Source organism: Stegostoma tigrinum, chromosome 1, assembly GCF_030684315.1.
Source record: "Stegostoma tigrinum isolate sSteTig4 chromosome 1, sSteTig4.hap1, whole genome shotgun sequence".
NCBI lineage: Eukaryota > Metazoa > Chordata > Chondrichthyes > Orectolobiformes > Stegostomatidae > Stegostoma > Stegostoma tigrinum.
This window is the reverse complement of record NC_081354.1, coordinates 118,495,465-118,521,205: the sequence shown is the minus strand read 5'-3', so window position 1 is coordinate 118,521,205 and position 25,741 is coordinate 118,495,465. Positions and strand designations below refer to the sequence as shown.

The 25,741-nt window shown below is 42.2% G+C and overlaps 1 protein-coding gene across 2 annotated transcripts in view; it reads left to right on the top strand.

Moving 5' to 3' along the window:
• The window catches only part of cwc27 (CWC27 spliceosome associated cyclophilin), a 236,692-nt gene that overhangs the window by 150,399 nt on the left and 60,552 nt on the right, over positions 1 to 25,741 (top strand). For both annotated transcript variants that reach the window (XR_009446088.1, XM_048542191.2), the window contains exon 12: positions 21,295 to 21,404. Coding sequence is in view for 1 of the 2 variants with exons in the window: in XM_048542191.2 (XP_048398148.1) it covers positions 21,295 to 21,404 (110 nt within the window). In the remaining variant the exon portion in view is untranslated. The remainder of the gene's footprint in view (positions 1 to 21,294; positions 21,405 to 25,741) is intronic.

Genomic DNA, 25,741 nt, shown 5'->3' with positions numbered 1-25,741 from the left:
CTCCAGCAAATCTAAATTTATCCTGGAACTACTATCTGTCTCTCATCCATCATTAAGACCAGTCTATCTGAAAGGCTGATGCTACTTTGTGATCTTTCCATGTGGTTCCTGCTTTTGCTTATCCTCCCAGCCTTTCCATCAATTCCAGAACTGGCGTCAGTAAAGCCATCTATACATGTATAGCCAGTGTGATTTTATTGTGCACAGGACGCAGTGATGTCAGCCACACGTGCACAAATTCATTCGGAATTAGGGGTGTCTGTAGCCAATAGTTATCATTGTCAGGTCCATTTGCACATACACAGACAATCATTTTGATAGTCATGTTTGTTTTCATGCTAATTACTTCAAATGTATTCATGTCGCATAGGTTGAACAGCCTTTCTGTACTCTGACTCTATTGTGTTCTGCTCCAGTCATCAAGCACCTACCTACTCAAGTCCAGTTTTTCAGCACTTGGCCCATGGCCTCGTGGATATTTTTAAACAACCTCTTTGTGTCTGTATTGACACAGCTCGTGAAGGCGGCCTTGAGACATGGCTTTCTGACTCAAAGGTACAGACATTACCACTGTGCCACAAGAGTCCTGTCAAGCTTGTATGCTTTGCAGCTTCAGGTGGTCATCTAAATAATTCTCAAATGTTGCAATAGTTCTCTCCTCTACCATCTTTTATGACAGTAAGTTTCAGATACTCGTCAAACTCTGGATTTAAAATAGAACCTCCTGCCTCTTACCTTAAATCTCTGCCCTCTGGTTATTGATTTCTCCAGTAAAGGAGGGAAACAGATGGGTTTTTTTCTATCTACAGCTCATAATTTTGAACAATGCAGTGAGGTTTCCCCTCCACTTTCAAAAATAGAAATTGATGGAGCAACTCAATAGGTCTTAGCAGCATTTGTGGGGAGAAAGCAGAGTCTGGTCCAGTTACCCACCTTCAGAACTGATTGTAGTTACAGCGTAGTGGTTGCAAATGGAGTGGGGTGGGGCCAGGGACGGAGGGTGATGCGGTGTTAAAGAATTAACCAAAGGTGGCGATGGAGCCCAGAGAGAAAACAGCAGTTAGGCAGACAAAGGGAATAATACCGATCCAAGGAGAAAGAAAAGCTGGTAATTGAGACCATTAGTACGTGAATATGAGTTGGCTATGGTGAAAGCAGCCCATGTGATGGCAGGACAGGGGCTGCAGGGGCAGTTTCTCTTCATAGATAACTGCTCAAGTCTAAACACCATGGTGGTGAATTTTCTCTGCACCCTTTCTAGTGCAATTGCATTTCCTTACAGTGTGGTGACTAGACCTGCATGATCCAGCTGTGCCTAAATTAACGTCTTATGCAGCTTCATCATAACTCTCTGCACATGTATTCCTCTACTAATAAAAACTTGTATCTCACATATCTTCTTAACCACTTAACACTTATCACCTAATCCATTGCCTTCAGTGAGCTGTACACATGCATGCCATATCAGGCCCTTTGACCCTCTGTACTTCCCAAGGTCCTACCATTCATTATGTATTTCCCTGCTTGGCTAAACCTCCCAGTATGTCTCAGAATTAAATTCCATTTGCCGTTCTTCTTCCAATCTGACCAGTCTGCGTATATTGTCTTGTACTCTAAAGCCTTCCTGCTCACTATTTATCAATTTTGTGTCATCTGTGAACTTTTTAATCAATTCTCCTGTGTTCATATTTAGATCATGTTTGTACATTACAAACAACAAAAGACCCAGCACTGAACCCAATGGTACAGGTTTCCAGTCACAAAGGCAATCTTTGACCGTTATCATTCTGCCCCAAAAACAATATTGGATTCAGTTTGCAAAATTGCCCTGGATCCCATGGACTCTTACCTTATTGACCAGTATCCCACGTGAGACCTCGTCAAAAGCCTGATCAGAGTGCATGCAGACCACATCTGTTACGTTACCTTTATTCACATATCTAGTCACCACCTTAATAAACTCAATTGAACCTGTCAGGCATGCTTTTCTCCTGATAAAGCCTTGCTGACTGTCTTTGATTAAGCCTTACCTCTTCAAATGGAAATTAATTCACTCCCTCAGAATTTTTTTCCAATAGTTTACTGACCAATGATGCTTGACTCACTGGCCCGTAGTTTCTTGGGTTTATTTGGAAAATCTTTTTAAAACATTGTAACATAATTGGTTGTCCTGTCATTCCCTGGCGCTTCTCATGGATCGAGAGAGGATTTGAGAATTAATGCCCCTGCAATCTCCTCCCTTGCCTCCTGCAGCAATCTGGGCACTTGTCCAACTTTAAGCCCTCTAAAACTACTAATATCTCCTCCCTTTCATTAGTAATTTGTTCAAGGTTACCAGGGTCCTCTTCCTTAATTTCTATGCCTTCATAATTCCTGTCTGTTGTAGGTGGGCATTTACATCTGTATTTACATCTTCAGCTGCACCCACAGTTTACCATTTAGACCCTTAACGGATTCCACTCTTTCCCTGATTATTCTGTTGCCCCTAATGCATTTATAAAGTAACTTTGGATTATCCTTTATTTTGCCTGCCAATGTTTCCTCATGCCCTCGCTTCACTTTTTTTTAAGCAACTCCCTGCACTTCCTTTATGCCTCCAGGGCTTCTGGTGTTCTGCGTCATCAGTATCTACCCTAAGCTTCCCTTTTTGCCTGATTCACTCCTGTACGTTCCTCTGTATTCAGGGTTCTCTGGAATCATTGGCTTCATTCTTGACCTTTACAGGAACATGTTGACCCTGCACTGTCATAACTTGCTTCACGAAATACTCCCACTGCTTCGATGTGGCTTTTCCTACAAGTCCACTTTGACAAAATTTTCCAGTCCACTTTGGCCAGATCCTGTCTTATCATATTTGAATCTACTTCTCCCCCCCCCCCCTCCATTCAAACCCTTTACTTCTGATCTATTGTTATCCTTTTCCATGACCACCTTAAATATCGCTGGTTATAGTTATTATCATGCAGTACTCTCCTGCTGCCTCTTCTACCACTTTTTTCTTCCCCTATAACTAGGTCCAGCATTGCTCTGTCAATTACAGAACTTTCTACCTGCTAGATCAAAAAGCTTTCCTGTTGAATTTTAAAAATTCCAATTCCTCTAAGTCTTAACATTCTGTCTATTTCATTAATAAATCAGTGAAGTTGAAATACCCTACTAATATTATTTTATTATTTTTGGAATCTCTGAAATTTGCCTACATATCTAACTTCCTATTTCTCTTTGACTATTTGGACCTCTCTAGCACCCCCAGCAAAGTGCTTGTTCCTTTTTGTTTTTAAGTTCTACCTACATGGCCTCAGTTGAGCCTGCTAAGAGATCAGCTCTCCTTCTGCAGCAACTGATTCCTTGATTACTGTTACAATATCGCCACCTCTTTTATACTCGTCCGTCTCGCTTGAAGAGCTGCCAGTCCTGTCCCTTCCTCAATTGTGTCTCTGGAACAGCTGTGGTGCCATATCCTTATGTGTTAATCAGCACAGAGAAATCATCTGCTGTACTTGCAAGAGCACGTGCATTAAAATAAATGCCATACAACCTTGCCAAGCTCCTTTGTGTCCTGACTTATCTATGTATGCTTTGTATGTTGGACAGACTTATCTTTTATTCAGCATTTGACTATGAATCACCCATTGTTGTACGTCCACTGCCTATCCCATTCCAATTTTCCCACTGGTGGTTTTTTGTAAATTGCTAGCTGTTGCTCACCACATTACAACCTCTCTAATCAACTTGACAAGCAATGAGTTGGAAAAGTGCTAGTTGCCATCTCATATCTTTTGCAAATATAAGTACGGCATGGAGATGTCAAGGACCAGTATCATCTTTCAAGTGCACCGAAATTAAAACCCTGTTGACTGGATTAATTTATTGTGGAAAAATTAGGTACTTTGCTCAAGTTGAGACTACACATTCCAAATTCAGCACAAAACTGTCGAGTTGAAGCCAACTATTCTGGCAGAGTCTGGATTTTTAAGCAACATCTTTAGTGAACTTACTAAAAGACAATATACTATTCAGTGCAGTGTGGCATCAAGGAACCCCACCAAAGCTGAAGTCACTGGGAATTGAGAAGAAAACTGTTCCTTGATTGAAGTTGGATGTAACGCAATGTAAAATTAAAATCAAAAGAACTGCAGATGCTGTAAATCAACACAAAAACAGAAATCAGAGTTAATGTTTTAGGTCCTGTGACCCTTCTGAGTTTTGAGGAAGGGTTACTGGACCCGAAACATGAACTCTGATTTTTCTCCATAGATACTGCCAGACCTGCTGAAACTTTTCTGGTAATTTCTGTTTTAGTTTACAAAGTGAAATTGTTTTGATTGTTGGAGGGCAGTCATCTCTGTCTCAAGGACTGCAGAACAGTGGGTCGATGCAGTGTTGTAGGCCCAACTGTCTTGAGCTGCTTCATCAAAGATGTTCTGTCACTCTCTCTATTATAAATTCTGAAGTATGGATGTTCACAGAAGATTCCACAATATTTGCCACATTTGTAATTCCTCAGGTACGAAGACGATTTATGTGTAAATTCAGAAAGACCTGGACAAATTTCAGCTTTGGGTTGATAAGTGACAATTAAAATATTTACCTCTCAAGTGTTTGACTATGACAGGCTCCAACAACACAGAATCTAACAATCTTACCTTTATATTCATGGCATTTCATTAATTGAAACCATCTCCATCAACATCAGTTTCTGAGAGAAACTAGTACTGGGAAGAAAAAGTCAGAAGGGAATTTAATTGATTGTATATTGAAAGTAGAATGTATAGTGTATACATTAGCTTATGGCCAAAGCCCATCAATTATAAAATGTAAGCACAAAAGTTTAGATGGAAAAAGTTGACAGGTGAAAAGTTTTGCACAGGGCAAGTATGCATAGACATAAGATTTTTGGATATGGTATAGCATTAGCTTTGCATTAAATTTGTTTGTATATTTAAAGTGCTAATTTTGTTGATACTTTGATTTCCTGCTTGGCCAGTCTAGTGTTGTCAGATACAGGAGTATCCCAAACAACAGACTAACTCACTTAAAAGGTACGACTTCAGACTGCCTGGGATCCAGTCCAAAGCTTAGCCTAATGGTTCAATTCTGTCAGGTGGGAATCTGATTCAATTTAATGAGATTAAAAATAACTACATTATGTTTGGCCGGCAAGTATTCTAAATTCAGCACTTTGGGGCAGTGCAATTAATGCAGTATTCATAAGTTTGCTTTCATACATCATGCAAGATGATAATTCATTTTTATTTCATTAATCATCGTCTTGAACAATTTATGTCAGATTATCAAGTTAAATGAACTTGCAATGAACTAAATGAATTAGCAAACAGTTAAGGAAAATCCCAAAGCCTTTTATTCATACATAAGGAGCAAGAGTGTAACTAGAGAAAGGGTTGGCCCACTCAAGGACAAAGGAGGGAAGTTATGCGAGGAGTCAGAGAAAATGAGTGAGATTCTTAATGAGCACTTTGCATCAGTATCCTCTGTTTACATTTGGAAGAAAATGGGCTTTTAGTGATAGACAGCATGGTTTTGTGCAGGGAAGGTCATGTATTACCAACTTAATAGAATTCTTTGAGGAAGTGACAAAGTTGATAGATGAGGGAAACACTGTAGATGTCAAATACGTGGATTTCAGCAAGGCATTTGATAAGGTTCCCCATGGTAGGCTGATGGAGAAAGTGAAGTCGCATGGGGTCCAGGTATACTAGCTAGATGGATTAAGAACTGGCTGGGCAACAGGAGACAGAGAATTGTAGTGGAGGGGATTTTCTCAAAATGGAGAACTGTGACCAGTGGTGTTCCACAGAGATCTGTGTTTGGATTACTGTTGTTGTGATATACCTAAATGATCTGGAGGAAGGTATAGATGGTCTGATTAGCAAGTTTTCAGATGACACTAAGATTGGTGGAGTAGCAGATAGTGAACGGGACTGTCGGAGAATGCCGCAGAATATAGATAGATTGGAGAGTTAGGTGGCGAAATAGCAGATGGAGTTCAATCCAGGCAAACGCAAGGTGATGCATTTTGGAAGATCCAGTTCAAGAGTGAACTATACGGTAAATGGGAAAAGCCCTGGGGAAAATTGATGCACAGAGAGATCTGGATGTTCCAGTCCATTGTACCCTGAAGGTGGCAATGCAGGTGGGTAGAGTGATCAAGAAGGCATACGGCATGCTTTTGTTCATCGGACGGGGTATTGAGGACAAGAGTTGCCAGGTCATGTTACAGTTGTGTAGGACTTTGGTTCAAACACATTTGGAGTACTGCGTACAGTTCTGGTCGCCACATTACCAAAAGGATGTAGTTGCTTTGTAGAGTGTGCAGACGAGGTTCACCAGGATATTGCCTAGTATGGAGGGTGCCAGCTATGAAGAGAGATTGAGTAGATTAGGATTATTTACATTTGAAAGACGGAGGTTGAGCGGGCACCTAATTGAGGTCTTCAGAATTATGACATGTATAGACAGGGTGGATGGCAAGAAGCTTTTTCCCAGAGTGGGGGACTTAAGGACTCAGTTACTAGGGGTCACGATTTCAAGGTGAGCGGGAAAAAGTTTCTCACTCTCTGACTGCTGACTACATTCGCTCCCAGTCAAGCAATGTCTTGATTTTGAAATCTCATCCTGTTTTCACATCCCTCAATGATTTCATCCCTCCACTCAGTTCTCAGAATTCTCCAAGATACCTGTGCTAATCTAATTTTGGCTTCAATATCCCCAGTTTTGATTGTTCCAGTAAGAGTGTTACAGCTTCCTTCAATTGTCGAGGTCTAACCTTTTGAATACCGTCCCACTCCTCCCCACCTCCCTATCCTCCTTTTAATAATTTTATTTTCATTTGACCTCAACTCCTTATGTCAGCCAGTGTCAAAATTAGTATTTTTTTGAAACTCGTGAAGAATCTTGGGACATTCTATTTAGTTATAGGTGCAGTGCAAATATATGTTGAATTTTTTGTTGATGTTAACATACATGAATGAATTAAGAGGAGGTATAGGCTATTCAGGCTCCTGAGCCTGTTTCTAATTTGAAATCATGGCTGATCTGATTGTGGCTCTGCAGCGCTTCCCTGTGATAACTTTTAACTTCATAGTTAGTCAAGAGTGTATCTACCTTTTCCTTAAAAATATTCAATGCTGCGCCTTCACCTTTATCTGGGAACAGATTTCCACAGAATTACAAACCTGTTCGAGAGAAAAAGTTCTCCTCATCTGCATCTTAAATTGGAAATCCATTATTTTTAAACTCTAGCTCCTTATTTCTAGTTTATCTTGAAACAAAAATTGAAACTTACTAGAAGTGCTAGAGAACCGTTTTATCATTGATTAGTATTTCTGTACCATGATTGTTATGTGTCACATTCCAACACAATTCATTAGTGAATAACATCATGTTGTTAGAATTCTGCAGGTAAAATTTGCTGTGACCAATCGCAATAGGTAAGTGCTTGAATGGAGTGAGCTTTCAGTTTGACATGTGTAGTTGTACTGAGGAACACCACATCCAATGGTTTTTGCCAGTTTAAAATAAATATTTGTTAGTGAGGAGGAAAAGAATATTAGAGTTTTGATGCATCACTCCAAAGCAGCAGATGGGTCCAGGTCCATTGCCACTTAAAAATTGCACATCCAATTTGCATTGCGCAATGTGAGAAGGCACTTTGAAGGGATAGAATATTGCAGGCTGTTATTAGTTACTTCCTAGCAAAGCGCACAACATAGAGATATAAAAACAGAAATTCAAAACTTTTACAGAGAGAAAGAAAGATTACATTGGTAGCTATCCACTACTAATGGGTTTTTATTGTTAGCCTGTTAATATATTATTTTGCATACTCTTTTGCATTTGGTTTTACTTTGGTAGGATAACATGATCAGATTTGAATCTTTTCAAAATCACTCATTAAAAGATTAAGGTGTGTTGCAATGATATCTATTTCAGATTTTAAAAATTGTCAGACTTGATGGATCTGTAGTTAACTGCTAAACAATTGAAATGCTGGAAAGCTAAATGTGTGCTTTTAATCTAAAGTAATTACAGTTCTGAAAGAAACAAAGCAGCTGAACACAGTAGATGTATAAATACTTTATGTTGTGAAACATTTTTAATCTGATTCATTGTACAAAATCTCTCTTCTTGCTTATTTTATGACAAATTACAAATACTTGAAAATACAAATGTACTTGCACTAATTAAACGAGTAACTTTCTAAAGTTTTCTTCAGTAAAATATTAATAAGCTGAAATAGAAATTGCTCTTGCTTGCTATGAATAGATGGTCAAACCAACCTACCAGCTTAATATTTATAAAACTTGAAAGTGTTTTCAAATATTATTTGCACTTATCATTTTATTATTTGCTTGTAGTAATTATTAATTTTTACCAACTATTCGTTATTGAGAAGCTGGCTGCAGTCAAAACTACACTAATCTGCAGTTAACAATTAATCTATTTATGGGTATAGCAGCCTACGGGTGTTTTTAAGAACAATGGCTTGTTTCTTTACAGAACTTTCAGATTGACAAGATGAGATCTGTTTATGTTTAAAAAAAAATCAGTGTATCTTCTCCTTGTTGCCACAACATCAGTAGCATGATTTGTAGCTGCCTCACCCTGAATGACAGGACAAAGCTGAAATGCTGTCAAAATGACTCTCAAACTGTAGAATAGCATTTAACGACAACAACAGCTGGAGTGGTAAGAAATGTGCCCTTCCGTATTGCCTGTAGGCAACATGATTCAACATTTTATGTGCTACAGTTAGTTTCTAACCCTAGAAAAGAGACATAAATGAGGTAGTACAGAGATGAACAGTGTTGCTGACAGCTGTGAAGTGTCATCCAACAAAAAAAGTGATGATTATAGTTAGTCTTGGCTCCAACAGTCCAAATGGCTGGATTAGATTATGGTATCTCAAACCCATGTTACGAGACAGGCTGGTTTTACAGCTGTTCCTGTGTTTTTGCAAAGCCATACATTTTTGAGGGTTGTGAACAGTTGAGTCAGAGAATAAAAGTAAATAAGGTGGGCGAATCCAAAGTACAAACCTACGTATGCTTGAAGGATTGTGAAAGTTTAAATCAAGTCAGCAGCACACCAAGTGATATCAGATTGTGCATTCAGAACATGTGATTATACACTGTAAAACTTTCACAGATTGATTAAAAAGTTAACATTGTGAAAGATATCTATATTTGTGAGATTTTTTCAAAGCTGGGGAACTTGGGGAAATAAATAGTGATGTCTTGAAAGCAGTCCATGATAGAAGGGTTGACGTGGAGGTCTTAAAACACAAAGGCGGATAAGTCCCCGGAACCTGATCAAGTATCGCCCAGGACATTGAAGCTAAGAAGAAATTGCATGGTCACTACCAGAGATATTTGTATCAATTACAGCCATGGGTGAGGTGCCAGAAGATTTGAGGCAGGCTAGCGTTGTGCATTTATTTAAGAAAGGCTGCAAGGAACAGCCTGGGAACTATAGACCGGTGAGCCTGATGTCAGTGGTGAGTAAATTGTTGGAGGAGGTTCTGAGACAAGGACTGATTAGAGTTAATCAGCGTGGCTTTGTACATTGAAAATCATGTCTCTCAAACTTAATTGAGTTTTTTGGAGATGTGACTAAGAAGTTAGATGAAAGCAGAGCCGTTTCCATGTAGTAGACTTGTTAATAAGATTCACTCATGGGATCCGGAGAGAGCTAGCCAATTGGATATAAAATTAGCTAGGCGGTAGAGGACAGAAGGTTTTGATAGAGGGTTCTTTTTGGACTGGAGGCTGTGATCAGTATTGTTCCACAGAGCTCAGTGCTGGGTCCACTGTTGGTCATTTATATAAATGACTTGGATGAGAATATAGGAAGTCTAGTTAATTTGTGGATGACACCAAAATTGCTGGTATAATGAACAGTGAAGAAGGCTACCTCTGAGTACAACAGGATTTTGATTAGCTGGACCAGTTTTTTTTATTCAATATCGGGATAAGGATGTCACTGGCTAGGCAGCATTTATTGCCCATCCCTAATTGCCCAGAGTCAACCACATTGCTGTGGGTCCAGAGTCATGTGTAGGCCAGACCAGGTAAGGATGGCAGTTTCCTTCCCTAAAGGACATTAGTGAACCAGGTGGGTTTTACCGACATTCGACAATGGATTCGTGGTCATCATTAGATTCTTAATCCCGGATATCTTATTGAATTCAACATGAGTTTTGAACCCGGGTCCCCAGAATGTTATCTAGATCTCTGGATTAACAGTCCAGTGATAATACCACTAGGCCATTGCCTTCCCTAGTAATATCACTAGGGGAGATTCTGAGATGTGGCTGATGGTGTTTAATATAGATAAATGTGAGGTGTTGCAATTTGTTTGGACTAACAAAGGCAGGATTTACACAGTTAATGATAGAGCCGTGCGGACTGTTATAAGACCCAGGGTGCAGGTATATAGTTTATTGAAAGTGGCATCGCAGGTAGACAGGTTGGTGAAGAAGGCATTTGACATGCTTGCATTCATTGCTCAGAGCACTGAATATAAGAGTTGGAATGTCATGCTGTGGCTGTTCAGGACATTGGTGAGGCCACTTTTGCAGTAATGCATATGGTTCTGGTCACCCTGCTATAGGGAGGATATTAGTAAACTGGAAAGGGTACAGAAAGGTATGTTACCGGTCCTAGAGAGTTTGAGTTATAAGTAAGGGCAGAATACTGTGGTTGGTTTCCTCGATGAGCTGGTTCATTAGTTTGCAGAGATAGCAAGAACTGCAGATGCTGGAGTCAGAGAATACACAGTGTGGAGCTGAAGGAACACAGGCCAGGTAGCATCAGAGGAACAGACGATTGATGTTTTGGGTTGGGATCCTTCTTCAGAAATGGGGAGGGAGAGGGAAGCTCAGAAATAGAGGAGGTTGGGGTTAGAGAAGGTAGGTTAGTGCATGTAGGCAGTGTTCAGGATCGGTCAGTGAGGTGGGAATGGCAGATAGATGGGAGAGAAAATGGACACTTGTGCCAGGTCAAGGAAGTGGGGATGAGAGGAAGGGTTGGTCATGGGCTGAGGCCAAGGTTGGGGAAATGTTGAAACCAGCAAAATCCACATTCGGGCCATCAGGTTGTAGGCTCCCAAAGCGGAATATGAGGTCCTGTTCCTCCAGTTTGCGGGTGGCGTCATTGAGACACTGGTGGAGACCCAGGATGAATATGTCACCCAGGGAGTGGGAGGGGGCATTAAAATGTTTCACGACCGGGAGGTTGTCGTGTTTGTCGCGTACAAAGCGCAGATGTTCTACAGAATGGTCTCCAAGACTCCACTTGGTCTCACTGATGTAGAGGAAGCCACATTGGGTGCAGCAGATGCAGTATATCAAGTTGACAGGTGTGCTGGTGAACCCATATCTGATGTCGAGGGTTTGTTTTTTGCCTTGAATGGAGGTGAACATAGAAGTGTAGCTGCTGAGGGTGGTGGTGTTAGTGGGGAGTGTGGAGTGGATGAGGGAGTGGAGTGCCCCATCTTGGGAGCAGATGCAGCAGAGGCGGAGGAATTGGGAGTGGGTGTTCGTGTATTCTCGTAGCCTGTTTTCTTTCTGTCTGTCCAATGTAACGTTTGTCGCAGTCCTTGGATAAACACCAACTGGCAAGAAAAACACACGACTAATACTCATTCCACTCCATGCATATAGACAGTGAGGGCTACTAGTTCGATTGAGACAATGTCAGGACCCCAGGACAAGCCAAACAGAGACAAGCACAAGCACAGGCCTAGAGGCCTCGTTCTTCACCAAGAAGGCCATCAATAAACATATAGAATTAGACCCTATATAGATGCCCCTGCAAAGAAAGAAATGGAAATGAGGTAATTGACTCCAGTGGACCCCAGAGTTTAAAAAGCAAGCAGGAAAATACAACAACACTTCTTCGGAGGCTGCACTAATGATGTTACCCAGCAGGGTAATGGAACGTCTGCAAACTACTGAACCGGCTCAGCAAGTGAACCAACCACAGCATCCACAACACAAGCTACAAATCTACTCAAGAAAGGCTGGATAGGCTGGGATCGTTTTTCCCCTGGAACGTCGAAGGTTGAAAGGTGACCTGATAGTGTTCATAAAGTCATGAGAGACATGGATACATTGATTAACCAAGGTCTTCTCCTCAAGCTAAGGGAATTCAAAACTAGAGAGCATTGTTTTAAGGTGAGAACAAAAAGATTTAAAAGGACCCAAGGGGCAATTTTTTCACACAGAGGGGTGCGTACAGAACTGCCAGAGGAAGTGGCAGATGCAGGTACAACTGCAACATTTAAAAGACATTTGGACAGGTACATGGATAGGAAAGTTTTAAAAGGATATGGGCCCAGATGCAGGCAAATGGGACTAATTTAATTTGGGAAATCTGGTCAGAATGAACAAGTTGGACCAAAGGGTCTGTTTCTGTGCTTTATGATTCGATGATTATGGGAAGCATTGGCCTAGTGGTATTATTGCTGGACTGTTAATCCAGAGACCCAGAAAACGTTGTGGGGACCTCGGTTTGAATCCCACCATGGCAGATGGTGGAATTTGAATTCAATAAATATCTGGAATTTATCATCTAATGATGACCATGAATCCATTGTCGATTGTCGTAAAACCCATCTGGTTCACTAATGTCCTTTAGGCAAGGAAACAGCCATTCTACCTTTCTTATATATTAAAAAAACACAGCTTGGGACAGGAAGTTGCATATGAAGGAAATGAAAACTCAGTGGTGTGTTCGCTTACCGGCTCCGGGTCATTTTCTACAGATGGGATTGGCTGCCAAAGGGCAGACATACCTCCAAGCAGTGGGTAGCCAATTACGGTGGGGGAAATGTATTCAGTGGCCCAAGCAAGCTGCCTTGCCCCAACCACTGCCCTAGGGAGAGGCTCCACATCCAAAATGATAGCTCAGCTGTTTTTTCTTAATTTTATACTTTTAAAGTGTTTGCTGTGGATATGTCAAAATGAACACACTCTCCATCACTCTTAGCTGAAGTGCAGACTACTGCTTCCATATTGAAGGACTTCTCTTATTCCTCCAGTTTCCAAAGCATGCCTGTCATCCTGAATTGGGCAGCAAGTTTGCCCTCTTCCCAGTTTTGGGGGTGATTCCTTCTATGTTGCTGTTTTCCCCCATAGAATTGTGTTGTGTTCTCCATTTTGGCCAATGTCAGGATGCTGACTGAAATATTACCATTGAGTCAATTTTAACCACCAGCAAGAGGGCTAGATAAATACAAATGCCTCATTTTGCGGCCATATATTTCAACCCCAAACTTCATTCATAAACCACTAGTCAGCTGCCTACTCAAAGCAGGCAAAAACAGATAAGTGATGAGCTGGCAAGTAATTCAAGCAGCCTGAATCCGAGAACTGTCATCAAGGGAAGGCGCTGTGACAAGCAGGTAATTCTTAAGAAACAGGATGGAGTCATAAGCCACGCTGGAACGAGGGGAAACAGTTAAGAAATAAGGGAGAGAGAGAGAGAGATAATGGGAACTGCAGATGCTGGAGATTCCAAGATAATAAAATGTGAGGCTGGATGAACACAGCAGGCAAAGCAGCATCTCAGGAGCACAAAAGCTGACGTTTCGGGCCTAGACCCTTCATCAGAGAGGGGGATGGGGGGAGGGAACTGGAATAAATAGGGAGAGAGGGGGAGGCGGACCGAAGATGGAGAGTAAAGAAGATAGGTGGAGAGAGTGTAGGTGGGGAGGTAGGGAGGGGATAGGTCAGTCCAGGGAAGACGGACAGGTCAAGGAGGTGGGTTGAGGTTAGTAGGTAGCGGGGGGTGCGGCTTGGGGTGGGAGGAAGGGATGGGTGAGAGGAAGAACCGGTTAGGGAGGCAGAGACAGGTTGGACTGGTTTTGGGATGCAGTGGGTGGGGGGGAAGAGCTGGGCTGGTTGTGTGGTGCAGTGGGGGGAGGGGACGAACTGGGCTGGTTGAGGGATGCAGTAGGGGAAGGGGAGATTTTGAAACTGGTGAAGTCCACATTGAGAAATAAGGGATCTCCCATTTAAGATGGAGATGAGGAGAATTTCTTTCCCTGTGTGTCATGAGTCTTTGGAACTCTCCCCAGAAAATGGTGGTGATGGGGTCATTGAATATTTTTAAAAGCAGGTTGGATAGATTCTTGACTAAGGGAATGAGTAATTAATGGAACAAAATGGTGATGCAGAGTTGTATCAGCTATGATCTAACTGAATAGCTTTCTCCTGCTATTAATTTGTATGTCTGTAGCTTTCCTTGCTTTGTGTCTTTCTGACAATTGGTGACCTTTCTCACCTGGAGAGAAAATAGTAGTGCTTCCTAATGCAGGCTTATTTTGAAATACAATAACGTACATGTGATCTGGCTATCAGATCTCTCAGCGACTTAGCAGTTAAAATGATCACCAGTAGATTTCCAGTGGAAAATGACAGCAATGTTGAATGTTCCATTTTAAGGATAGCGATTCCATTGCCATGAAGTGACCTGTTTAAACTTGTGTCTTCATTATCTTGGTATAATGAACTCAAAAATTTTTGTTTGCCAGCTTAACTAATGTTAAAGAACTGCTGATAATTTTATATTTCCCAGATATTCTGCACTCATTAAAACGTAGACTAGTAGACACACTGCTTTTCTTCTGCAATAACTTATCATTATATTAAATTTAAATGGTGAAAAGCCAAAAACATCTGGTACATTGTATAGCATTATGGGCAGATGGAATGCTGTAGCTTTTGAATCTTCTTATTCATATTCAAATTATTATCATATACCTTAATATGAAAGGAGGGAGTGGACATTAGACAGCCGGAAAATGAGGCTGGAGAAGTAGCAATGGGGTGGAAAGAAATAGCAGAGGAACTGAATAGGTACTTTGCATCAGTTTTTAGTGGAAGACACCAGCAGCATACCGAATTTCAAGAAAATCAGGGTATAAAAATGAGTGTAGTGGCCATCACTAAGAAGGTGGTACTGGGAAAGCTGAAATGTCTGAGGTGGATAAATTACCCAGAAAAGACGGACCACACCCCATTGTTCTGAAGGAGGTACCTGAGGAGATTGTAGAAGCATTGGTGGTGATCTTTCAGGAATCATTTGAGTCAGGGAGGGTCCCAGAGGGCTGAAAAATAGCTAATGTAACACCCCTGTTTAAGAAGAGAATAAGACAGAAAGAAAACTACAGGTCTCTTAACCTCATCTTGGTTGTTGGTAAGGTTTTAGAGTCTGTTATTAAGGATGAGATTGCAGAGTACTTTGTTGAGTTGGCATGCCTTCATCAAAAGGAGGTCATGCCTGGCAAATCTGTTAGAAATCTTTGAGGTAGTAACAAGAAAGTTAAACAAAGGAGAGCCAGCGGATATTTGAATCCTTATAAGGCCTTTGACAAGGAGCTGCAGAGGAGGCTGCTAAATAAGACAAGAGTCCATGGTGTTGGGGCAATGTATAGAGGATTGGCATAGATAGAGGATAGGCTAACTGGCAGAAGGTAGACAGTAGGGATTAAGGGGTCTTTTTCAGGATGACAGTTACTGACTAATGGAGTTGCACAGGAATCCGTGTTGGAACCATAATTATTCATGTTATATATAAACAATCTGGACAAAGGAACTGAAGACATTGTTGCTAAGTTTTCAGATGACACAAAAATAGGTGGAAGTACAGGTAGTATTGAGAAAGAGGGGAGGCTGCAGAAGGATTTGGACAGGCTAGGAGAGTGGGTAAAGAAGTGGTATTTGGAATACATTGTGTGAAAGAATGAGGTTATGCATTTTGGCATGACTCATTAGAATGGAGATGCATGGAATTACTTCAGCTAGACGGTGACTAATTTCAGGAACTTGTTGCTGCAGATGGCTGTGGAGGCCAGGTCATTGGGAGTATTTAAGACAGACGTAGGTTCTTAATTGGGAAAGGAGATCAAGGGTTACAGGGAGATGGTAGGAGGATGAGTTTAGAAACATATCACCCACATTAAATAGTGGAGCAGACTGGATGGGCCGATGGCATAATTCAGCTCCCATATCTTATGGTCTTATGGATTTTGGTTGTTATGAAGAGTTGTCCATTGCAATCGTCAGTTTTATTGAAAACACTAACTTAGTTACTCTAGTAGACATTTTCTTTCTGGGGTAAGAGTATCCTTTTTCACTGTATACAGATGAAGAGAGGTTCCATACAAAATGCTCTCAATTAACAGTTGTAGCCACCTCAAAATGGTGACAAATTATCAAATGTCTTCTTAATTTTTGTAGTAGACACAAGGAATATGCATTTTTTTCATCTATTGTAATAAATTCTGAAGCACTGCAACTAGATATGCCTGTACTTCAGACTACTGTGTCAGAAACTTGACTTGAATAGCTTTGGAAGGGTTACAGATTCTTTTTTCTGCACATTCCATGAAGGAATAAACAATGTAGCCACCCCATATAGGAATGATGGGTCTTTTTCCGAATGGTATACAGTGATTAGTCGGGTACCACAGGAATCAGTACTAGGACCCCACACAATTTGCATTAATGATTTAGATGAGAGAACTAAATGCAACATCTAAAAATTTGTAGGTGATACGTAAAGCTGGGCAGATGGGTGAACAGTGAGGAGGATGCAGAGATGTTACAGTGTGATTTGGACAGGCTGATTGAGCAAATGAGTGGACAGATGAATTATAATGAGGATAACTGTGAGGTTAGCTATTTTGGTATGAAAAATAGGAAGGCAGATTATTGTTTGAATAGCTATAAATCGAGGCAGGGAATTGTTCAAAAAGATCTGGGTGTCCTCATGCACCAATTGCTCAAAGTAAGGGTGCAGGTTGAGCAGGCTGTAAGAAGTACACACTGTATATTGGCCTTCACAGCGAGAGGGTTGTGTGTAGTTTTGGCCTCCTTATCTGAGGAAGGATGTTCGACAGAGGGAGAGCAGTGAATGTTTACCACATTGATTTCTGGGATGATGGTACTGATGTATGAGGAGTGATTGACTCGATTCGGATTGTATTCACAGGAGCTTAGAAGAGTGAACGGGGAATCGCATAGAAACTTTTAAAATTCACCCAGGACTAGAATGGATAGATGCAGTAAAATGTTCACAATGGTAAGGAAATCCAGAACCTGGGTCATAATTTAATGAGAAGGGGTTAACCTTTTAGGACTGGGATTAGGAATAATTTCTTCACCCAGAGAGTGATGAGCCTGTGAAATTCACGACTGGAGAAAGTGGTTGAGATCAAAACATTGTATTTTCAACAAGGAGGTAGATGTAGCTCTTGTGGCTAAAGGAATCAAGGGATATAGCGGAGGGAAGAATTAGGGTATTGAACTCCATGATCAGCCACGATCATATTGAAAGGCAGAGCAGGCTCAAGATTGAATGGCCTACTCCTGCTCCTATCTTCTTCGCTTTTGCATTTTTAAAAAAATTTTGCTAATTCCCCATGAAGTGAATGGCTTCTTTGGCCATTTCAGAAGGCAGTTAAGAGTCAGCCGCATTACTGTGAGCCTTGAATCACGTGGCCAGATCGGATTGGGAGATTTCCTTCCCTAACGAACACATTAGCGAACTGAGATGTTTTTTACAACAACAGATGATAGTTGTCATTGTTATCATTACAGATTAGTTTTATATTCCAGGTTTATTAATTGAACTTGAATTCTGCAAGCAGCCTGATGGGATTTTAGGCATCTTGGATTAATAGCCCAGTGACATTTCCATGAGTGTATCATCATTTCAGATCATATCAAAGAAATAATAAAATCTTTGTTTCTTTACACATTGGTGGTGTCTATGAAGGAAGCCCACCAGTGGATGCAGCACGCTATAAACAGAGCTCACTGATTCCACAATCAATGGAACAGATCAAAGCTCTGCACTTCTGCTACTCAAGAATAGTAGTAAGTCATTAAACTGCTAACATTCTTAAAGATGGCTGAGATAATGGGAACTGCAGATGCTGGAGAATTCCAAGATAATAAAATGTGAGGCTGGATGAACACAGCAGGCCAAGCAGCATCTCAGGAGCACAAAAGCTGATGTTTCGGGCCTAGACCCTTCATCAGAGAGGGGGATGGGGAGAGGGAACTGGAATAAATAGGGAGAGAGGGGGAGGCGGACCGAAGATGGAGAGTAAAGAAGATAGGTGGAGAGAGTATAGGTGGGGAGGTAGGGAGGGGATAGGTCAGTCCAGGGAAGACGGACAGGTCAAGGAGGTGGGATGAGGTTAGTAGGTAGATGGGGGTGCGGCTTGGGGTGGGTGGAAGGGATGGGTGAGAGGAAGAACCGGTTAGGGAGGCAGAGACAGGTTGGACTGGTTTTGGGATGCAGTGGGTGGGGGAGAAGAGCTGGGCTGGTTGTGTGGTGCAGTGTGGGGAGGGGAAGAACTGGGCTGGTTTAGGGATGCAGTAGGGGAAGGGGAGATTTTGAAACTGGTGAAGTCCACATTGATACCATTAGGCTGCAGGGTTCCCAGGCGGAATATGAGTTGCTGTTCCTGCAACCTTCGGGTGGCATCATTGTGGCAGTGCAGGAGGCCCATGATGGACATGTCATCTAGAGAATGGGAGGGGGAGTGGAAATGGTTTGCGACTGGGAGGTGCAGTTGTTTGTTGCGAACTGAGCGGAGGTGTTCTGCAAAGCGGTCCCCAAGCCTCCGCTTGGTTTCCCCAATGTAGAGGAAGCCGCACTGGGTACAATGGATGCAGTATACCACATTGGCAGATGTGCAGGTGAACCTCTGCTTAATGTGGAATGTCATCTTGGAGCCTGGGATAGGGGTGAGGGAGGAGGTGTGGGGACAAGTGTAGCATTTCCTGCGGTTGCAGGGGAAGGTGCCGGGTGTGGTGGGGTTGGAGGGCAGTGTGGAGCGAACAAGGGAGTCACGGAGAGAGTGGTCTCTCCGGAAAGCAGACAGGGGTGGGGATGGAAAAATGTCTTGGGTGGTGGGGTCGGATTGTAAATGGCGAAAGTGTCGGAGGATGATGCGTTGTATCCGGAGGTTGGTAGGGTGGTGTGTGAGAACGAGGGGGATCCTCTTAGGGCGGTTGTGGCGGGGGGCGGGGTGTGAGGGATGTGTTGCGGGAAATGCGGGAGACGCGGTCAAGGGCGTTCTCGATCACTGTGGGGGGAAAGTTGCGGTCCTTAAAGAACTTGGACATCTGGGATGTGCGGGAGTGGAATGTCTTATCGTGGGAGCAGATGTGGCGGAGGCGGAGGAATTGGGAATAGGGGATGGAATTTTTGCAGGAGGGTGGGTGGGAGGAGGTGTATTCTAGGTAGCTGTGGGAGTCGGTGGGCTTGAAATGGACATCAGTTACAAGCTGGTTGCCTGAGATGGAGACTGAGAGGTCCAAGAAGGTGAGGGATGTGCTGGAGATGGCCCAGGTGAACTGAAGGTTGGGGTGGAAGGTGTTGGTGAAGCGGATGAACTGTTCGAGCTCCTCTGGGGAGCAAGAGGCGGCGCCGCTGAGCCTGGCAAACATCTATACTGGAGCACTTGTAGCCATCTACAATGAGAAATGCCAGCTGGATGATCTATCTGTGTGTTTTTCTAAGGTTCCCAATGTAATGGATGGCACCATTCTACCTGTTCAGGTCACACTGATATCAAGAAACAGCTGAGCGCAGTGGGTGCTTCAAGGGCTATGATGACATTTCAGTTGTACTGCTGAAAATTTAAAGTCCAGAACTAGTCAACTTCAAGCTGAGCTATCCCAGTACATCTGTGCCAGAGGGGAAAATTGCCCAGCTCAGTGATATCCTCAAAAGCAGAAGAAACCAACCCAGCCAGTTGCCATCACGTCATGCTTTCTATTCATTAACAAAGTATTGAAAATGTTGTCAACAGTATTATCAGGTAGCAATTATTCACCAATAGTCTGTAAATCTGTGCCCAATTTGAGTTCCTGCTAGCCTCCTTGTTCCCAGATCTTATTTCACATTTGGCCTGTGAATTCCAGAGGTGAGACAAGTATAAGTGCTCTTATCAGCAAAGCACCATTATGCTGAATGTGGCATGAAAGAGCCTTAGGAAATCTAAACATAACATAAATGAAAGTGAAAACAAACCATGCCTGGTGTCAGCTTTCCACAAAGAAAGATGCATCTGATTGTTAGAGACAATCCTCTCAGATTAAAGGTATTTTGTACGAGCTTGTCAGGATAGTGTCACAGACACAAACAGCTTCTCAAGTCAGATGCCATCGGTGGTAAGATCAGAAATGCAGATATTTGTTGATGCGGTATTCAGTTCACAACTCTTCAGTGGGTAAGTATTTAAGGAAAGCCCCTGGCTAACATTCAGGTTTGGACTGATAAATGACAAGTAGCGTTTGTGCCAGACAAGCACTCTCACAGTGATCACTTCCAACAAGTGAAGGTTTAATCACCTCTTGAGATTCAGCAAAATCATCACTTAATTCCCCCATTTGGGGATCACCATTTGTTCAGAATTGTAACTAGACTGGCCACACACATACTGTGGTCGCAAGCACAGTTCGGAGTCTGAGTAGTTTATGGTGAGAAACTTAGCATCTGACACCCAAAACTGTCTATGAGGGACAGGTCTGGAGTATGATGGAATGTTCTTCTTTTATTCCCGATGACCTCATTGCCTTAACTGCCTAGAAAAAGCAGTGTTACAAAACGTGGAATTCCAGCAGCTGAAAGCTCCCCTCCACAGCACACGCCCTTCTGACTTGGAAAGTATAATGTAATTCCTTTATAGTTGCTGGGTTAAGATCATGGCACTCCATACCAAACTAACTTGTTTACTATGTATACTATGAAAACAGCAAATAAACAACTTGCCAACCCCTTCTGACTAGCTTTTTAAGGCATTGGCAAGAGTTAAAAGAAAGACAAATTTACCCATGCCACTTTTTGTGACTATAGCATTTCCTATGTGCCAGAGTTTTCTACCTGCCAAAAGTGCTGTAGGCCTTAGTTTAACATACCATCCAAAAGACATCACTTCCCAGAATACTGCATATCAGCTTTGATTTATGTGTTTAAGACCATCCGATTCAAGTGAAAGTACTACCAACTGAGCCACTATCGACATTACATGTAACACAATTCATTATTTCCAAGTGTCAAATTACACAAACTGACACTCTAAAAGTTTTTCATGATGTATATTATGTTGGCTGACCTATAATTGCCAGTTTATCCCTCTCCCTTTTCTTGTATAGAAGATATGAACAATTGTACTGAATGTACTTTGCCTCTAAGATACAAGTAGGAAAAAAAAAGCACAAGGATGTAATTTCTGTTTATTTGCCAACAGAAACCGAGCAAGCTCCAAATAGTGCAGTAGCAGAATATTTAAGCGAAAGGAAAAAATATGAAGAATTACGAAGACAAAAACCAAAGAATGGGTCCACACGTGAGGAACAGGTAATGAATTTTACCTTGATCATATTTTCAGCCTAATGCTGTAAAAGAACCAGCAGTAGTCATGTTTAGAATTCATGAGCTTTCCAAATATGCATTAAATTAAACTTCAGTCTATATATGTACAAACATAATGAATGTGCACCAGAATTCAGAGTTAAGAACATGATGTACAGATAATTTCCAGATCCTGACCCCATGCTAAGAGTGACCCAATTTTCAAATATAGAACTCACAACTAGTTTGAAGTTGTGCTCACCCTCCAATTCACGGCAGCATGTGCTACGAAAGGGCAGGAGTTGGCTGCTGAACACTGCTGTAACCTGCTGTTGACACCTGTGATGGGTCCTATTGCTGCTATGCAGATGCAATTAAGTAATATGTTTGAAGTCCAAGATCCTTACTGTCCACAACAGTAGCTAAGTGGCCAACTAAGCGGCATGATATTCGATTGAGTATAATAGTCTGACGGGATAACCATTTTCTTCCTTAAAAAATAGCACTTTATTGTGGCTCACATCAAACCTATCATCTGTGTACTAAAATGTGCCAGACTGTTTAATTTGGCAACTTATGATTTGAAATTTTCCTCTGGTCCTCCACAACCCATTAACTAGCTCCTCAAGCTTAGCAGGCCATTCGCTGGAGGCAAGTGGGGTCCTACAGCTCTAAACTCTTAACTTTGAAAATTCCAACACTATCCAGAGGTTTTAAAATACTCATGCTATTTAGGGACACTGTTTGCAAAGCACACCCACTCCTCTTCTCACCCAGAGTTAATTAAAATCCAAGCACATATTTGCAAAAATTCACTGAAATGTTAAGTCATGCAACACATTGGCATATGACACTCTGGGCTGAATTTTACCAGTTTTAGGCAAAATGTGTTTTTTTTTTCGAGTAAAATTCGTGGTACCCATTTCTCCATGGCGCATGGAGAATTTTCCCTCTCAATCTTTCACTGTTCACCTCATTAATTATGCAGTTGGCCTCTACCATATCCATCTCTGAAATCTGTCCACAGGAGAGGCAGAAGTACTCTCTGCTGCCAAAACTTTGTTACATTTATAGTGTTGGTACCATATATAAGCCAAGCTCCTCAATGCTTTAGATACTGCAAGCTAAGAACTGTTCCTCAAACTGTGGCCCTCCATTGCTTTCCCCAGGGAAATGCTGAGAAAGACGAGTTAACTGCAGTTTACCTATAGGGACCTGGAAGAACTGGTGGTGGTGTGTTGGAGAGGAGAGTACTGCTGTATCTTGCTAGCTGGCAAAAGCGGGCAAACCACCAAACTCAGCCAAACTGGACCAGGATATACCATGTTTGTGCATTGCCCTGGGTAAAACACAATGCACAGCAGTAGAGGAAGATTAATGCCCACCGATATGCCATACAATTAAGTGCGACCATCTACTCTTTGCAGTTTTGCATTCACAAGGCCAGCACTCACTGTAACTCTGCCACTACACACTCGTTGCGTCAGTATTCACCATATAGAAGGACTTACGGATGATGAGCCTGGGGAACGGTGTGTAGATAGTTTGGATCATGTTGCAATCAAAGGGAAGGAGGTATTGGGGGTCTTGAAAAACATTAAGGTAGACAAGTGCCAGGGCCTGATGGGATATACCCCAGAATAATGGGAAAGGCAAGGGAGGAAATTGCCGGGACCTTGAGGGAAATCTTTGTATTCTCACTGGCTATAGGGGAGGTCCCAGAGGATTGGAGAATAACCAGTGTTGGTCCTTTGTTTAAGAAGGGTGGCAAGGATAATCCAGCGAATCACAGGCTGGTGAGCCTTTCATCAGTGGTAGGGAAGTTATTGGAGAAGATTCTTCAAGGCAGGATTTTTTCCCACCTGGAAATCAGCGGAAGAGAAACAACATGGTTTTGTGAAGGGGAAGTCATGTCTCACTAACTTGGTTGAGTTTTTTTAAGTGACAAAGATGATCAATGAAGGTAGGGCAGTGGATGTTGTCTACATGAACTTCAGTAAGGTCCCTCGTGGCAGGCTGATACAGAAGGTAAAGTCGCACGAGGTCAGAGGTGAGCTTGCAAGAAGAATAAAAAACTGGCTTGGTCATAGGGAAGACAGAGGATAGCAGAGGAAGGGTGCATTTCTGAATGGACGGCTGTGACTAGTGGTGTTCCTCAGGGACCAGTGTTGGGACCTTTGCTGTTTGTAATACATATAAATGATGTGGAGCAGAAAGTAGTGGTCTGAATGGTAAGTTTGCCGATGACACAAAGGTTGGTGAAATTGCGGATAGCGATGAGGACCATCAAAGGATACAGCAGGATATAGATCGGTTGGTGACTTGAGCAGAAAGATGGCAGATGGAGTTTAAGCCAGAAAAATATGAGGTAGTGCATTTTGGAAGGTCTAATTCAGATGGAAAATATACAGTAAATGGCAGAACTCTTAAGAATACTGAAAGGTAGAGGGATCTGGATGTACAGATACACAGGTCACTAAAAGTGGCAACACAGTTGGAAAAGGTAGTTAACAAGGGATATGGCATGTTTGACTTCAACGGCCGGGGCATTGAGTTTAAAATTTGGCTGGTAATGTTGCAATTTTATAGAACCTTAGTTAGGCCATATTTGGAATATTGTGTTCAATTCTGGTCATCACACTACCAGAAGGATGCAGTGGCTTTGAAGAGGGTACAGAACAAAGTTACAGGCAAGTCGCCTGGTATGGAGGGCATTAACTATGAGGAGAGGTCAAGAAAACTTGGGTTGTTCTCACTGGAACAATAGAGGTTGAGTAGCAACCTGTTAGAGGTCTACAAGATTATGAAGGGCATGGACAGACTGGATACTCAGAAGCTTTTTCCCAGGGTAGAATGGTCAGTTACCGGGGGCCATAGATTTAAGGTGCGAGGGACAAGGTTTTAAGGTGATGTACGAGGCACGTTTTTTTCACAGACGGTAGTGAGTGCCTGGAACTCGCTGAGGGAGGTAGTGGAAGCAGATACAATAGTGACTTTTAAAGGGTGTCCTGACAAATACATGAATAGGATGGGAATGGAGGGATACGGTCACTGGAAGGGTAGGGGGTTCTAGTTGTGACAGGCAGCATGCCAGTGCAGGCTTGGGGGGGCCGAAGGGCCTGTTCCTGTACTTTAATTTTCTTTGTTCTTTAATTTTCTTTGTTCTTTGTTCTTTGTTCATCTTGCCAAGACTCATGTTGTATGCAGCATGTCCACTCAACAACTCTCACCCACCTCATTCTCCCCAATCACTGACACATCCTGTTTCCTGTGCTTCCTACTCACTCACTGGTGCCATCTCTCCTTCTTGTGCGACATCATAACTCCTCTTCCGTCCATTTCCATCATATTCATAGAGGCTTACAGCACAGAAATAGACGCTTCAGCCTATCAAATTTGCACCAGTCAAAATCTCATGTTCCGGCCCTTGGCCCATTGTCTTTTATACCTTGGCATTGCAAGTACAAATTTAAATATTTCTGAATCGTTATTGGGGTTTCTGCCTCTACTATCCTTATACACAGTGCATTCCAATTTCACACCACCCTCTGGGTGAAAACCCTTCTTCACATCTTTCTAAACCTCCTGCCCAGTAGCTGAAATCGATGCGCTCTAATCAGCGATCCCTCTCCCAAGGTGAAATGTTCCTTCTTGTCTACCCTATCTATACCCCTCATAATTTTATGCATCTCACTCAAATCAGTCTCCTTCAGCCCAGGCAACATCCGAGTAAGTTTCCTCAGCACCCTCTCTAGTGCAATTGCATCTCTCCATTAAATAAATCCTAGAACTGCACACAGTACTCCAGCAATGGCCTATTGAGCATAACTTCCTTGTTGTCAAACTTTATATTTTGGCTAATGAAGGCAAGTAACTTCTATATGTTCTCATGATTGTATCTACCTGTCTACGATTTTAAGGATCCAGTGGACATGTACAATGTTCCTCTGAACCTTGTTGCTTCCCAGAGCCCTATCATTTATCATGTATTCCTTGTTTGTCCTGCCCAAATGCGTTACCTCACATTACCTGGATTGAACTCCATTTGTCGCAGAGCAGCCCATCCATATCCTTCAGTAATTGAAGGCTACCTTTCTCATTATTTACCACCCTACCCATCCATGAACTTGCTGATCAATCTTCATATATTCAAGACTAAATCATTTACATATACCACAAATAGCAAGGGCCCAAACACTGATCCCTGCACATCCCCACTGGACACAGTCCACTAGTCAAATTCCCTGAATTATCACCTGATTCCTGCCAGTCAGCCGATTCTGGATTCAGTTAGCCAAATTTCCGTGGATCCCATGGGCTCTTACCTTCACTATCAGTCTCCA